The sequence below is a fragment of the Capronia coronata genome (genome assembly GCF_000585585.1).
Source record: "Capronia coronata CBS 617.96 chromosome Unknown acBCG-supercont1.2, whole genome shotgun sequence".
NCBI lineage: Eukaryota > Fungi > Ascomycota > Eurotiomycetes > Chaetothyriales > Herpotrichiellaceae > Capronia > Capronia coronata.
Genome location: NW_006912894.1, coordinates 3,725,459 through 3,741,796, shown reverse-complemented (window position 1 = coordinate 3,741,796; position 16,338 = coordinate 3,725,459). Strand labels below are relative to the sequence as shown.

Sequence of the window (16,338 nt, the reverse complement as noted above, 5' to 3'; positions counted from 1 at the left end):
ATTGACATCATTTTATCCAGTTGCGCACCCGGATCCTTGGGCCGGATGGGTTGTGCCGGGAGGTCATGAGATGCCACTTCCAAGTGGTAGCATGCGAAAGGACAGTACCGTCTAGTAACAAATTGTGGTACGCCGTGGTCATCATCCATTGCAACAGTGCAGCTCCCTGCAAAATATGTCTGGACTAAATGAATAACCCGGCGTAATAACGGGGAATAATATATTAACAAGGAATAATAATGGCTGATGGTGGCAACTTAGTGCCATCAACCCACCGCTCTTGGTCAGCATTATTGCCTGAGTGAGTGCAGGTGTGTAGTGCACCTGTGCAAACTGTACTCCGAGTCTGTCACTGTTCGCCGTCAAACCCCATTAATACTGTCAATCGATGTGCCTGCGGAGGCTTTGTACGATGCATTTTTTTCCCATTTCGAATGCAATGGAAGAGCGTGGACCGCCCGTTGCCGTCGGTTCACGCGCTTTGCCTTTCGCTTGGGCCGAGTTATCCACCTCCGCTTCCAGTAGGTACTATACTACTATACTTACTACTAGTGCACCATCAGCCTTGGGCTCCCACACACTAGTAGTAGTCGAGCAGCCGGAGCCTGAGGGCTCCTGTTCCCTTAGCTCGAGGCTCTACGACACTACAATCCCTGCCACGAGTCGCTTTGTCTCCTGTCCGACTGACGTGCCCTCTACAGTTGGCGCCCGTTCCTCATCCGGTCCGCCCAATCAGTCCACCCGTGCCACGGCCTCGTCCCCTCTGTCCAGCGCCTTGCTCACCCGACACCGCGACAACAGATCTTGACCGACACATGCACTACCTATAGCGCATCCGAGCACTCCGGCTGCCTATGGAGAACTAGAATGTCCTTCGCGACTTCTAGTATCCTATACGTCTGTTCGCTGTCGCGCCTCCGCCCTCGCGCTCGCGCCCGATGGGTCGATGCCGATGACTCGATCGATCCAAAGCTGGCAGGCTCTGATTTTTACTAATATTGCCGGCCATGCTTCCTGCGATATGCGCTCACTCCTGCGATTTGCGCTCATACTAGTACCTGCGATTTGTTTCCTTGTCCCCGTCTCTCTCTCCGACGTATAATTCAGTATTGCCTCTGTGCAAGATATCTTTACCCTCCCCCTCGCCTCGCCGTCGTGACCATCGTAACCAAACTACCGCAGCAGAATACCCCGACTTCCCACTGACAGAATTCTTCTCTGTCTCTCCAGTGGAATACCGTCCTGTCGTTCTGGAAGATAGAACTTCCTTTCGTCCAAGTCAACATTCGGTCGGTTGAAGCCAGTGCCACCGGTTGTTGTGGAGGCATCATTGGTGTAACAGAAGGACCTGTTGATATACCCCGGGGGAGTGCTCAGACCTGATGTTGCCGTCAAGACACACCATAGCAGCTGTGCTGCTCCACCTGGCGTGGTTGACTGCAGCCCATGGCGGCGACGAGCATGCGGCCATGGACATGGGCGATGGCGACGCCCACGAGAAAAAGCCCCTAGATGACAATGATCAGTACAGCCTGCCGAGCTATGCTGGGTTGGGGATGCATGGGAATATGATCATGGCGCACATCGTTCTCATGGTGCTGGCGTGGTTTTTTATCCTGCCTATTGGTATGTCAGCCAGCAACGTTCATGGACTCGAACACTAACATTGTCAGGTGTGGTTTTCAGCGTTTCTCGCTCAAGATTTGCGCTTCCAGTCCAGTTCCTTTTCCTCATTTTGAATGGTCTGGGAGTCTTGTTCGGGACTGTGTACAATATCAATACTCCGGATCTGTATGAAAACAACGCCCATCACAAGATTGGCTGGATTGCAACTTGGGTGGTAGCCGCCCAGGTCATCATGAGCCTCTTGTTCACCTATTCGGGCAGAGGAAAGGCCAACCAGGTGTCCGCTGCTGAGCGAGCCGCATTTTTGCCCGTCTCAATTGAGAACATGGCTCACCATGACACCACCCCATACACCGATCACCGCTGGTCAGGGGATAGTGGCCAGGGTACGGAGCAGTCATCAACCCTCCATAGCCGTGACGGATCCCTCTCCACTCCTCACCGCGACGGCTTCGATGACTTCGAGAAACCGGAGCCTGAGCCAGAACCGGAATCCGAGGATGACGAGCCCGCCATTCCACAATCGCACCCGAGCCCGCGATGGCGCCGCTTCAATGTCTTGGACAAGTACCTGTCCGCTCGAGTCCCGAACCTCCTCTCGGCCAAGCTTCTGCGCATCTTCGAAATCGCATACGAAGTCATTGACCGAACAATTCTGGTCCTTGGTTTCATTGCCCTGGTCACAGGAGGGGTAACCTACGCCGGGATTTTCGTAAGTCTCCAGTCCCGCGCAGCCGCAAGGCTGGGCGCAGTTTGAGAAAAGAACACTACTGACCATTGACAGCGAGCGAACAACATTTTCAACGGACTCGCACACTTTATCAAAGGAGGAATCTTCTTCTGGTACGGATTGCTGACACTTGGACGTTGGATGGGCTGCTTTGCCGATCTGGGGTGGGCCTGGAATGTCAAACCCACCCGCAGCGAGGTTGGCCAATGGAAAGCCGCCGTACCATCAGCCGAGTTCGTCGAGTCCGCCGTCATTTTCCTCTACGGCAGCAGCAACGTCTTCCTTGAACATCTGGCTGCTTGGGGTGGTGCTTGGACGGCGCAGGATCTGGAGCATGTGTCCATCTCCATCATGTTCTTCGGTGGTGGCCTGGTAAGCGCCCTCCCCGTACAAAGCCCATATTATCCAGACCTTTTCTAACCATGACATAGTGCGGCATGCTCGTCGAATCCAAGTTCGTTCGGAGATGTCTCAACGCCGTTGTCGAGAACATGCCAGCCAGAACCGAGGTGCACCCCAGTGACGCCATTGAAGTGCGCACTCCGCCCAAGCAATATACCACCTCTCTGAACCCGATGCCGGCATTGATCATCATGCTCCTGGGTGTGATGATGTCTGCTCACCATCAAAATTCGATGGTCTCGACCATGGTTCACAAACAATGGGGCACCATGCTCGTCGGCTTCTCCGTGGCCCGGTTCTTCACCTACATCGTCAACTATATCTCGCCACCGACCTCAATCTACCCATCTCGCCCACCCACTGAACTGGTCTCCTCATTCTGTCTGATCTCCGGCGGCCTGATCTTCATGGCTAGCACGAGAGATATCATCCACTACATGGAGAGGGCCGACCTGATGGCCATGTTCGTCTTCACCGTCACCATGGGTTTTACGGCTTTCATCATGTCCTACGAAGTCATTGTGCTCTCCTTGAAGGGCTGGGCCACTCGAAAGGAGCTCCGAGCCGCTGAAAGATCCGTCAGCTATTGACTGACATCCTGTTGACTGTGTCAGTGGACGGCTACCAACCGACAACAAGAACAAACGAAAAGGCAGTCATGCCACATTTACAGGTTTCTCTTCTCGCATTCATTTACTGGCTGGCTAGCTGAGGCGACTCGATGCTTGATTCGCGAGCGATACCCCTTTGACGATGTTTGATGAAGGCTTCTTTGGACATGGGGGTCAGGGAATGGAGTTATTGGTTATTGCACGATACCCCGGACGCCGTCGCGTCGGCTGCTTTGGCACTGGGTAATATACCCAGGCTTGCATTATTATAGAGAGTCCTTAGCGACTGCCTGGCTGCATGTTGATAAGGCAACTAACTAATAAGAACAGCATAGAATCATATCTTTAATCCCAGTCCGCTCTAATCTTGAGGTATTTTGCTGCATTTCCTATGCCCACCTAGTCCTGGCTATACCCTTCAAGCCACTACAATTACTACGGTATCGGGTGAGGTATTGTAGAGTGATTTGGTCGACGGGCAGAGCAGGAGAGTTCTACATACTCACGCGGGACAAATAATGCGCTTCTCCGCAATCTGGGAGACAGTCGACAGAATGTCCAAAACAACTCGCAACTCGACGCCTCGACCTTTCAGCTTTTAGTGATACGGTGCGCATCTTCACATTCACACATATTTGACCACAATGGCGTATGAGAGCAGGGCTTCTACTATAATCTCCTGAGCCCAACTTTGATTGCGGTCTATCCCCAAGTTCCTCCAACGAAGCAGACCTCGACCTCGCAAGTCTCAACGACCACTCCACGAGATCCTTTCGCTTCGCCACGACCGTCCCGACCATGGCACCACCGAGGATAACTACCAATGGTCTGAATCTGCCGTTACCGACGCGCCTCATCAACATCTCCCGCTTACGGTCCTACCTGCTCCGACTCCCGCTGTTCACACGTCTAATTCTGCTGGCCATTGTCGCGTTTTGGGTCCTCGATCTTCAGACCGTATGGAGTGTGATCCAATGGGGCTCTCTGACCCCCAAGGAGGTGGGATTTGGAAGCATGTACCGGCTCAACACGTTCCCTCTGATACACATGGGCTTTTGGCATATGTTGTTGGACACGGCTTGCCTTATACCTCTGCTCGAAAGGTTCGAGGCCGAATGGGGGACCTTGAACAGCCTGGCACTTTTTATGGGCCGTAAGTTGATGCCCGCATCTGTTCATTAAAAGAAAAGAACACAGAAGAAACAGAAGAGAGCGCACTGCATATCGCAAGAGAACGGTACTAACAGCCTACACAGCGCTGGGCCAAATACCTGCGGCGTTATATCTGTTGGTGGATGGCGTAATTCTTCGAGACAACACTCCGGTGCTGGGTGCCAGGTATGGAAACAATTGCTTGCCCTCAGGCGGGCCACCCGGGCCATAACTGACTGTTCGGAATAGTATATGGGTCTTCCTCCTGCTGGCATCAGAGGCGATCAAAACATACAAGGTCCATCCTTTCATCGAGTATGCAACTCCTCGACTTGTGATTGCTTTCCTATGAAATCCGGCTCCAATGCGAGACTCTCTGACTGACCACTCTCCATAGGATCGCTGGCTACAATATACCCACCTGGATCTCGCCGTTAGCCCTCTTGGTGGTCACCTCGGTGCTGATCCCGAACACGTCGTTCCTTGGCCATTTGTGCGGCTGCGTTACAGGGTATCTATGTATGTGCATCTCTCCATTCCTTCGTCTCCTCCCAGCAGCTTTTCCATCCTGGACTTTTATGGTAAACCAGCCTGACAACCAAAAAGGGGGCCTAGGATACATTCGCTTCCTCGCGCCTCCCGAGAAAGTCCTTCGCTGGATTGAAGGGAAGTTCAACCTGTTGGGCCGACTGCCACACTACGTCTCGGTGGATCAACAGACCTACGGACGATATGGTGTTCTGCCGTCCAGTTCAACCACCAGCCCTGGTGAGCATGCGAGTCCCATCGGATTAGGCTGGGTCGGAGGAGGCAGTGGGCAAAGGCTCGGGCCTTGAGCCTCAAGCCATACTACAACGACTTTGTACCTTCAACTTAGCATTGGATGTGGCATTGCACTCGATCAACCCGGCTTAGCCAAGTGCAGAGACTGAAATGACACGGATCCTGCAATGTCCATGCCCGAAGAGCTTTGATGTATATAGACTGCTCCATGTATTTTACGCTAACGATACAACGAAAAGAATTGTTCTCCCGATTTTAAAGCACTTTGATTATGATACCACTGCAAAAAGAGGCTTCAATTCGTTTTCATGGCGAGTTCAGTGTACTGGTAATGTAGTGGCCAGTGACGAGTAGTAGTAGTAAGCACCAAGGCTGCCGCGGGAGATCTTCGGAAGATCGCGTAGAGTCCAAATCCATCCATCCATAAATGGTCCCACGGTATTTTTGAGCGCCATCGGTAAACAAGGGCCTTGCAGTGAAGCGTGAACTCTGGCCGAGCAAGGCCAAGATGGGACTGATACGTGAGTACGCTGACCACCAGTATTGTCTATCAGGCGTACTGCTGCCAGCAAGCGAGCGCTGACTTGGGCATCAGGAAACTCCATCTCCCGACTGCGCAAGGACGATCCGCGTCTGTTACGAATTCCTCCTTACTTGTCCGCCCTCTGCATTCTAGGAGGCATTATCTGGATCCTCCTCTTGCCGCTGAACGAATACTCCCGACAAACATACATCTCGGAAAACGCGCTTTTGCCTGGTCAAGTGCATACCTACTTCGGTGGTAGCGAGCAGAACGTGTTCAGAGCATACCGGCACGAGTTAGCGACGGTTTCGGGGTCTACACTGTCTCCTGGCGGAAATGAAACATCGTCGATTGAAGAAGAGCGAGCGTGGGCAGACAAGAGAAACGCGAAGATACAGGAATTGTTCCGCAATGCTGGCTTGAAGACCGCCAGACAACGTTACTCCTACACCTCTTCCGGGCAGACTTTCGAGGGCGAGAATGTCTACGCCGTACTGCACGCTCCTCGAGGCGATGGAACGGAGGCGATCGTGCTGCTTGCACCGCTGAAGAACATCGACGATGCCCTGAATGTCAACGGGGTACCCCTCTTAATCTCGCTTGCCAGATACTTCAAACGATGGTCGCTCTGGTCGAAGGACATCATCTTCCTGGTCACCCCGGACAGTTTCGCGGGACCTCAGGCCTGGATCGATGCGTACCATTCCACACACGATCCCCGAGCGGTTGAAGACTTGTCGTTGAAGTCCGGGGCTCTCCAGGCAGCCGTGTGCATCGACTACCCATTCGAACACCGGTTTGAGACTCTCCACATTGCATATGATGGAGTTAACGGCGCGCTGCCCAACCTTGACCTTTTCAACACCGCCGTGACGATTGCGTCCGGACAAATGGGAATTGGCACCTCTATTCAATTCCAACATACCTATACCGACCGCGACAGCCAGAGTGCATATCCATCCCGGCTTCAAATCCTCGTGCGTGGAATGGCGTCTCAAGCACTCGGCCAGGCCACGGGCCCGCATTCTAGTTTCATGACATACCACATCGATGCCATCACTTTGACTGCCATTGGGCAGGGGTGGCAGGACGAAATGGCTTTTGGCAGGACAGTCGAAAGCATCTGTCGCAGTCTGAATAATCTGCTGGAGAAGCTTCATCAGAGCTTTTTCTTCTACCTTCTGATGCAGTCCAATCGTTTCGTGAGCATTGGAACATATCTGCCCAGCGCCATGATCATCGCCGCGGCTTATACGTTCATGGCAATCTATCTCTGGGTTCTGAGTGGTTATCGGCTGAAAGAGAAGACCGCTGTCACGGTGGATGGCACCGCCGAGCAGGAAGCAAAAGAAAAGGATCGCGCTGCCGATAAGCAGACACCAACGAGTATTGAGCAGGTCCCAAAGGTTGAGTTTATCTCCATCGACAGGAACCTCATACTTCCCATCGCTCTGCTGGCTGGCATCCATCTGGCGTCGCTCATCCCCCTATATCTACTCACTTCACTTACTCTCAAGGTCATGCCGTCGACCTTCTTCCTGCTGGCACTCTTCTCTATCGTTCTACCTATCGTCTTGGCATCAGCCTTGCCCGAAATGCCAAACAACACGACCCTGCCAGCCTTTGCTGCACCGACCAATGAACAATATGTCCTGATCAAATCCTTGAGTCTGTTACTATTAGGCTTGTTCCTGACAGTGTTGGCAACTTTGAACTTCAGTCTCAGCATGTTCCTTGGCATCGCCTGTGTGCCTCTGGCGTTTGTGGATCGGATGCCTGGCAAGAAGCGACTTGCTGTGCTTCAGTATTTGCTTCTCCTGATCTTCAGTCCGATGGGCTTGGCTGCCGGACTGGGTGTGTACGAGTATTTCGTCAGCGGACAGAATCATGTGCTTGTCGCTTGGCTTCAGAGACTGGCGTTTGGGTGGAATGTCTGGTCAAGTTGGGGCGTGCCGGTCGGAGTGTTGTGTATTTGGTTGCCGGCGTGGATCGTGGGTGCGACTTTGGTGGCAAGTTCGTGGTTCTCAGGGGTGAACAACACGACGTCGCAGTCGCCGGCGGCGGCACAGGGTCGGCGTGGGGTGGTCAAGCATTCCATCTGAGAAGGATAATGATTAAAATGCCCGGTTGTGGAAGGCAAAAAGTGGATGGATTTGGCACTTGCCGCAGCTTCTGCCGTTACAGCATTACAAAGGCCTCTCACGGGAGTGGCCTCGTCATCCGGCGATCATCATAATTTGCTCTTCTCCGTCTTGTTTCTAGCCTCCCAGTTCTTCTCCTTCATCTTGATCAGGGCATACAGACTCTGCATCCTCGGCATCTCGTAGCCCTTTTCCCGAGCCAAGCGAATAGGATTGCCCAGGATGACCTCCAGCTCCATGGGCTTCCCACTTTCCCAATCCAGCAGCATGCTCGGCTTACTGCCGCTTTTGTTCCTCAGCGTCGATCTCAGAATACCTTCAGAGGAAGCAAACGACGACGGGAACGGAGTGCCGACGACCTTGGGCCCAGTGGAGAGAACTTCGTCCATGACGCCTTTGAGATGGACATACAGCTCCGCGTCGGAAGCCATGGCTTCATTATGACTGCCCCCGGAGAGCACGGCGGACGGGTTGAACGCGGCGTTGATGGCGATCTTGTGCCAGCGAACCAACTGCAATTTCTCGTGCGTGTCGGCAATTGCATCCTTGATACCTCCTTTCAGCAGTAATTCGACGAACCGTTGGTTTTGGGCTGTAGCTGTTACTTTCGCCTTCGGGTTCTGTTGATTCGACTCATTTGAGTCATCGAAGAATGGTCCTATATTGATCCGCGTCCATCGATTATGCCTGATATGGCCATTCGTAGGCTGTGCGGCCGACGCAACCGTCACGGCGCTCAAGATGGAAGCACTGGGAAACCGTCGAGCGTATGGTTGTTCAACGCCCAATCCGTTCTGGATCAACACGATGGCCGTGGTCGGACTGGTCACTAGACCCTCCAGCTGTTTCGAGTCATCTGAGATGTTGGGGAGCGCTTTGGTGCTGACCACGACGTAGTCCCATTGCACGCCGCTCTTTCTGGCCGACTCGGCCGAATCGAACGTCCGGGTCGGTGTCCATTGGTAGTCGCCGTACTGAGGCGATGTCACGCGAAACCCTTGGCTTTTCACCGCCGCGTAGTTGGACCGGCATACGACCGAGACGTTGGTGTCGGCATTGGTGGCGATGCGGGAGGCATAGAATGCCCCGATCGCACCGGCTCCGAAGAAGAGGATCTCGAGAGGCATATTTCTCTTCCAATATCTTGAGGTTTAGTCGGTGATGGGCCTCAGGGGATGGTGGAAGGAGATGTTTCTGTGAGAACAGAGAGCCGGGGGTTGATTGAGGTTATCAGGTACCGTATGTATGTTCTACTAGTACTGGCACTGGTAGCTCCTCACGATGGCTTGATGTCTTCGAAGTGAACTTCAAGTTGAATGATGCCATGCTGCCGAGGCTGCAATGGACAAGCAGTGGTGGAGATGGAGGACGAAGTCAGCCACGATGGTTTTGTGCACCGCCTCAATACGTCAGCCACATGTTTTGCTCCAGTGCACCACTGCACTGGCACTGCATCTAACAGCGGCGTGCGACTGCATCACTCCGGTACATTCCTGCACGTCTGGGTACCTCAGTCATACGTACCGTAGTAGTACAGGCAGACGTCGTTCAAGGTGAGACAAACAATCACGGTTTAGTCGACCTTTGGTCACTCAGCCTCAGCCTCACTCTAATATCAACCAACGGGGCTTGATGGCTTAGATGCTTCTTGAGTATTAAAGCCTCTTCCTCTGTCGGTCCCCCTTCCAATTTCGAATGCCAGCATTCTCCATTGTAACTCTACTCTTGGTTTTGTTCTTACACCTCTCTCCCTCGCTGACACAGTTCGTTCCCCAACTGACCTTCGACGAAACCAATCTCGCCATGATGGGTGGCGGTCACGGTATCCGCTCGGTAGTGTACTACGTCAACTGGGCGCCCTATGGCCGCAATCATCATCCGCAGGACCTGCCCGCGGAACATCTCACCCACGTCCTCTATGCCTTTGCCAACGTCAGGCCGGAAAGCGGTGAAGTCTATCTGACCGACGCCTGGTCAGACACGGACAAGCACTACGATGGCGACAGTTGGAACGACACGGGTACCAATGTATATGGATGTGTGAAACAGCTGTTTCTGCAGAAGAAGAGAAACCGCAATCTCAAAGTCTTGCTGAGTATCGGTGGCTGGACCTACTCTTCCAATTTCGCCCAACCCGCCAGCACCGAAAGCGGACGGAGACGATTTGCAGAAAGCGCCGTCAAGATCGTGGAGGATCTGGGATTCGATGGTCTCGACGTGGACTGGGAATACCCGAAGAACCAGCACGAGGCTGAAGACTTTGTCAAACTCCTGGACGAGACCAGAAGGGCTCTGGACGATGCTGCCGCTGCTACCGCTACCACGGAACATCAACACCCTCGATTCTACTTGACCGTTGCATGTCCCGCTGGGCCGTCGAATTTTGAGAAGTTGAAGATCGCAGAGATGGACCATCTGCTGGATTTCTGGAATCTCATGGCCTACGACTATGCAGGGTCATGGGACCAGCGGGCAGGTCATCAGGCGAATCTGTTCCCTTCGCGCTCCCATCCCGAGACTACACCGTTCAACACGATCGCCGCTGTCGAGCATTATACCCGGCATGGAGTCCACCCATCTAAAATCGTTCTGGGAATGCCCTTGTACGGTCGAGCGTTCACGTCTACCGAGGGACTGGGATATCCATATAACGGGGTCGGCGAGGGTAGTTGGGAGCAGGGGGTCTGGGACTACAAGGCTCTTCCCAAACCGGACAGTTCTGAGCACCATGACCCTGAGATCGGTGCGAGTTGGAGTTACACGCCGTCGACCAAGACGATGATCAGCTACGACACGCCTGCCGTGGTGGCCCAGAAGGCGGCCTTCGTCCGAGACTATGGCCTCGGTGGAGGGATGTGGTGGGAATCGAGTGGAGATAAACCTATCGGTCAGGGTAGCCTTGTTGAGACGTTTGTGACACACAGCGGCGGCAAGGGTCGCTTGGAGGAAGTCGGGAATTGTCTCGATTACCCGGAGAGCAAATATGACAATCTCCGGAACAAGTTTGAATAGGGGAGAGCCATGGTGACGTTGGTACAACCTCATTGAAGCATCTTGCGGCTCTTTCCTAAGAGCAGACCGCGGAACTGAGTGCCAGGGTCATATGATCTTGACTCCTAATTGGGAGGAGTCTGCCTCCTCCTTCCAAGTGGATTCGAGCTCGTGCTCGACGGCGAACCCTATATCATCTGCCAAAGACGTGGTGCCGCTCGATCGAACAACCGGTCAAGAAACTGGCGATATCTGCAGCTAGACACCAGGTAGATGGACGGACAACCGACTGCAGCTGTTGCTGAGCGAGATCACCGCCGAAGGTTTTATTGACATATCCGGTTTACCTCGTTGGCCTTGACAGAGTCTACCGCTGTCTGTAGTAGACTACAGAGTTATAAAGCTGTCATAAAGGAGATGTACGAACTTCACCGCGTACAAACAGCGACCACCGCTACAGACTAGACACCTATGTATCTGGAAGACGCCGGGAGTTACCATGCGAGCGGACAAGTGATGATTCGTTTGAGAGGTGCTCCTGCCATATCCCTTGACCACAAGGAAACTTGAAGCTTTGAGACGGACACCATGACCACTAAATGAATCCTGTCGACACTGAGTCAGCATGCCTACAACTTGAAGCCATTATTCAAACGCACCTGGAAAAGCTCCACCAGCTACCAGAGCCATGTAATAAATATCATGACGGCACGACTGCCTGGAGATCTAACAGATGTCAACTTCGTGTCAGATAGAAGACTCCTCCTTTGTCGCCACGTCTGACCTATCAGGGCTCAGGAGTAGTATCAGAGTACATGTCCCTCTCAAGCAGCGGCTGGAATCCGGACTTGAGGGTGTAAGCCACTACGAAATCCCAGATCGACCGTTTTTGAACGAGTGGAAGCGCTCTGCATAGGTAGGTAGGTGAGCAAGAGGTGGAACAGACAGGCGAAGTCGGTTGGTTGGTTGATTCATTCATTCACGAGTCATGACACGGTCAATATCATTTGCGGCCACGCCTCCTCTTCGTCTTGCCTCTCGCTAGAGAATCTTGACCGGTTCTTTGAGACTTGAGACCGGGTACTAGCAGGGGAACGAACTTCTCCTTGCATGTCACGGTGTCCTGACGTTAATGAGCAGAATATGGTTTCGAGGAATAAAGAAAATTGCATGCCGGCCAGACTGGAATGCGCGAGATTGCCCAGTTTTCAGGGCGCCCGTCAGGCTGAGAGGCCTGGTCCCGGACGCAACATACGAGGAAGACAAAAGGAGGGGAAGAAGGATACGAGGAGCGGGACGGATAAGAAGAAGAATCATGCTGGATTTGTATTTGCCTGAGTCTGGAGCCGTTGAACCTGAAGAGAGCGCAGTTCCGGTAGTAGGCCACTGACCAGTTATTGCCGGCTGGAAGATCCCGCAAGGATAACCGGTTTCCGGTATCTAAGGAGCGTCAACATGTAACGGCACCAGGCGGTGGTTGTTGACATTGTTATGCTGGCCATCATGTATGTACAGAGTATTGCCTTATTGTCCAGAGTCACAATGGGAACAAACATGTACCTTACGCATCCATCCGCCTGCGGCTTGATAAAGTAAGGTCGGTGATGCCACACGGGTGATACTATCTGTGGTACTAGGTGTAAGTAGGCAGTTTGTCACCAAGCTGCCAGCTGTCAGTTGCCAGCTGAAACTCGAGCACTACCAGCTAGTGAACCGATTTACCCCTGAAGCCGCACCTCCCTCACGCCCGTAGCCGCGCCCGCGCATCCACCATTACCCACCATCATCCACCCTCCCGAGTCGCATGTTTAGGCATCAGGCACCAGGCACTGCAGGTTAAGGCTAGGGAGGACTCCCAGTGTGAGATGTTTATAGAGAAAATACTGGACTCAAGAGTGTCCACTCACACTGCACAAGATGTCCGTCCGCTTTACCGCCCATCGCCATCGCCAACCCCAATCAACAACCATCCCTCTCCTATCTTCTCCTTGTTCTGCTGCCACCACCACCACCTCCTCCTCCTCCTCTGTCCCATGCCGGATCAGATGGCCGTTGGACAACCCCTGTCAACTGGTCCTCCCACGGATGCGTCTCACCGAACCTGAGGGTTGACACTCCCCCTCCGACCCATCCAGCCATATCCTCCCTATCATTGCGCACCACCGCCTTCTCCCACCTCATTCGTTCATTGCTGTTCCTGGTTCCTGACTTTCTGATCTCTCTGCTCGCTGTTCGACTTCAGCGTCGTTCCTCTGCCTTGTTCTCTTTGTCCCTCTTATCTTCCTCATCCCTGGCTCAGGCCAACCAGTACTCCACCGCTGCTACCTACGACTTTGTCCTGAACGAACCGCGTTGCGCACCACTCCCGTCGGCACGTCTATACCTTTGGCTTTGAATAGCATCCACACCAGTTCTTGAAACCGCTATCTTCCCGCGCCCGTCCGGTGTCAGGAAGAGGAAGAGGAAGAGGAAGAGACCGCCATCATACTATTTGGGGTGGAGCGTCTACTGCCCTTTGTTGTCGAGGCGTTGTCGCGAGGGCAAATATAATCTGATCTACCATCGCGCTGGTCGCAACAGCCTGCATTCCCGGCCGAACCAACATATCAAATCTGCGAACCCTGTTGGGAACCGGGCTGCCTCCATCCTGGAGGGAAGCATTGTGCGTCCGTCGCTGCACCCGATGAGCTGCGGCCGGTTCTGAAACACGTCCAACACTACAGTCACCCAACCCCCGAGGCTGCAACAACACATAATTTGCCCTTGAGCTGTCACCTGGTGCCCCGAATAAATGAGCTCTTCAATCCGCTCCGAGGTTCCTAGACGTGTCTCCAGTGCGAAAGATCGCCCAAAGGCACGGCGCAGCAAGACAAGCGAGATGTCTGTCGCAACCATGCTTCAACCCGCCTCGCGAGGCTCGACCTCGACCAACTCCTCCTTCGAACCCGTCAGCCGTCAAAACACCTTCTCGAGCCACGATGGCGCGCGGTCTTTGCGCCAAAGTAAACGTGTTAGCATGACGGCCCTGTATGCCAGCATGAGCGCAAAAGACAAGGATCTGGAGATTAGTGATGATCTCGCCCGAGCACAACGCACCTTAAGGGACCTGAAAGTCAAGATCTCAAATCAGTCAAAGAAAAACTTCGTTCTCGAGAAGGATGTCCGGTACTTGGACTCGAGAATTGCCCTCCTGATCCAGAACCGCATGGCTTTAGAAGAGGTATGCGATAATCTTTCCAAGCCGACGAAGAGCCTAGCTAACATCTTACAGCAAAATGAGGTCGCCAGTCATCTAGATGACGCTGCTGAACTGCAGGAAGGCTCGTTTCCAAACGACGACAAGACGCAGAAGTACGGCAATCTTCTTTTCATGCTACAATCGGAACCTCGACACATCGCCCACCTGTGTCGCTTGGTCACCATGGCCGAAATAGATTCCCTCTTGCAGACGGTGATGTTCACCATTTACGGAAATCAGTACGAAAGTCGAGAGGAACATCTGCTCTTGACCATGTTTCAATCAGTCCTGACACACCAGTTCGAGACGACCCCTGAATACTCGTCCTTACTGCGGCAGAATACGCCCGTCTCAAGAATGATGACGACCTACACCAGACGCGGTCCAGGCCAGAGCTTTCTGAAGGAGGTCCTTGCGGAGAAGATCAACTCCCTGACGGAGCTAAACGATGTGGACCTCGAAATTAATCCGCTGAAAGTTTATGAGGCCATGGTTAAACAGATCGAACAAGATACCGGTTCGCTACCAGATGATCTGCCGAGGTCTGTGACGGCCGAATTTGCGGCCGAGAACGTGCAAGTTCAAGCGATCATTGCGCCCCGGCTCAAAATGCTGACCGAGGTCGCGGAGGGGTTCCTGTCCGCGATCATTGATTGTTTGGAGGACACCCCGTACGGGATCCGCTGGATCTGCAAACAGATCCGGAATCTCTCTCGTCGCAAGTATCCCGAAGCTCAAGATCAATCAATCTGCACCTTGATTGGCGGATTCTTCTTCTTGCGGTTCATCAATCCCGCCATCGTCACACCGAAGTCATACATGCTGATAGAACGAGTACCGGATGAAAAGCCAAAACGGACGCTTACTTACATTGCCAAGATGCTCCAGAATCTGGCGAACAAGCCTTCATATGCAAAGGAACCATATATGGCCAAGTTGCAACCTTTTATCCAGCGGAACAAGGATCGTTGCAACAAATTCTTGCTTGATCTTTGCGAGGTCCAAGATTTCTATGAGAGCTTGGAGATGGACAACTACGTTGCACTGTCCAAGCGTGACCTCGAGCTGCAGATCAGCTTGAACGAGGTCTATGCCACTCATGCTTTGCTCGAAAAGCACAGCGCCGAGTTGGCCAAAGATCCCTCCTCTCACCTCGGTATCTTGCTCCAGGAACTTGGCCCGGCCCCTCCCCAACTGCCTAGGAAGGAGAACAGGGCAATCACTCTTCCGCTCTTCAGCAAGTGGGAAGCGTCGTTCGATGACCTCACTCATGCGCTCGACATCACTCAGGAAGAAATCTTCTTCATGGAAGCCAAGAGCACCTTTGTGCAGATCATGCGGACTCTGCCATCAAGCGCGGCTGTTATGCGGCGACCGTTACGCCTTGACCGCATCGCAGAGGCGGCGGGGACCTTGAAGAACGACGCGGTCATGGTGCGCAAGGGCATCCGCTGCATGGAGCTGCTATCACAACTGTCTGCAATGGGTGTGATTGATCCCGCAGACGACTACGCCATCCTGCGCGACGAGGTGGAGCAAGAACTTGCCCACCTTGGTTCCATGAAAGAGAAAGTGCTTGAAGAGACGATCAAATTGGAAGATGTCTACAAGACGATTCGGGACCACAACGCCTACTTGCTTTCTCAGCTCGATACGTACAAGAACTACTTGCACAATGTCCGAAGCCAGTCAGAGGGAGCAAGGAGAGGCAAGGCCGAAAAGGTTCGGGAATTGGGCCCGTACAAGTTTACCCACGCCCAGCTGGAGAAGGACGGGGTCATTACGAGAAGCAATGTGCCAGAAAATCGACGGGGCAACATCTACTTCATGTTCCGGAGCCCTCTTGCGGGCACCTTTGTCATCAGCCTGCATTACAAAGGTGAGTTTCAACGTTCCAACCTGCCACTGTCGAGTTTTGCGGCTAACAGCCAGACAGGGCGTGCTCGGGGTCTGCTTGAACTAGACCTGAAGTTGGACGATTTGCTCGAAATGCAAAAGGATGGTCAGGATGACCTCGACCTGGAGTACGTCCAATTCGACGTTTCAAAAGTCCTCGCTCTCCTCAACAAGAGGTTTGCGAGGAAGAAGTAAAGACAGCCCATCACGATCTATGTCATCTACGCCCACAGGACAGGAACCAT

The 16,338-nt window shown here is 53.2% G+C and overlaps 5 protein-coding genes across 5 annotated transcripts; 4 read left to right on the top strand and 1 right to left on the bottom strand.

The window, feature by feature from the left end:
• Positions 1–1,382: 1,382 nt before the first annotated feature.
• A1O1_03025 (uncharacterized protein) lies at positions 1,383–3,348 on the top strand (the record flags this gene model as incomplete). Its single annotated transcript, XM_007723933.1, has 4 exons — positions 1,383–1,626; positions 1,674–2,338; positions 2,411–2,728; positions 2,788–3,348. The coding sequence occupies 4 exons, from the start codon at positions 1,383–1,385 to the stop codon at positions 3,346–3,348; spliced, it is 1,788 nt and encodes a 595-aa protein (XP_007722123.1).
• An 819-nt stretch (positions 3,349–4,167) lies between these two features.
• A1O1_03024 (glycosylphosphatidylinositol transamidase) lies at positions 4,168–7,929 on the top strand (the record flags this gene model as incomplete). Its single annotated transcript, XM_007723932.1, has 6 exons — positions 4,168–4,522; positions 4,626–4,707; positions 4,771–4,836; positions 4,919–5,040; positions 5,128–5,334; positions 5,846–7,929. The coding sequence occupies 6 exons, from the start codon at positions 4,168–4,170 to the stop codon at positions 7,927–7,929; spliced, it is 2,916 nt and encodes a 971-aa protein (XP_007722122.1).
• Positions 7,930–8,057: 128 nt separating this feature from the next.
• On the bottom strand, positions 8,058–9,095 carry A1O1_03023 (2-dehydropantoate 2-reductase; the record flags this gene model as incomplete). Its single annotated transcript, XM_007723931.1, has 1 exon — positions 8,058–9,095. The coding sequence occupies one exon, from the start codon at positions 9,093–9,095 to the stop codon at positions 8,058–8,060; it is 1,038 nt and encodes a 345-aa protein (XP_007722121.1).
• A 679-nt stretch (positions 9,096–9,774) lies between these two features.
• Positions 9,775–10,980, top strand: A1O1_03022 (chitinase; the record flags this gene model as incomplete). Its single annotated transcript, XM_007723930.1, has 1 exon — positions 9,775–10,980. The coding sequence occupies one exon, from the start codon at positions 9,775–9,777 to the stop codon at positions 10,978–10,980; it is 1,206 nt and encodes a 401-aa protein (XP_007722120.1).
• A 2,857-nt stretch (positions 10,981–13,837) lies between these two features.
• On the top strand, positions 13,838–16,288 carry A1O1_03021 (IQ domain-containing protein containing GTPase activating protein; the record flags this gene model as incomplete). The annotated part of the gene is made up of 3 exons (XM_007723929.1): positions 13,838–14,179; positions 14,231–16,076; positions 16,134–16,288. The coding sequence occupies 3 exons, from the start codon at positions 13,838–13,840 to the stop codon at positions 16,286–16,288; spliced, it is 2,343 nt and encodes a 780-aa protein (XP_007722119.1).
• Positions 16,289–16,338: the final 50 nt, after the last annotated feature.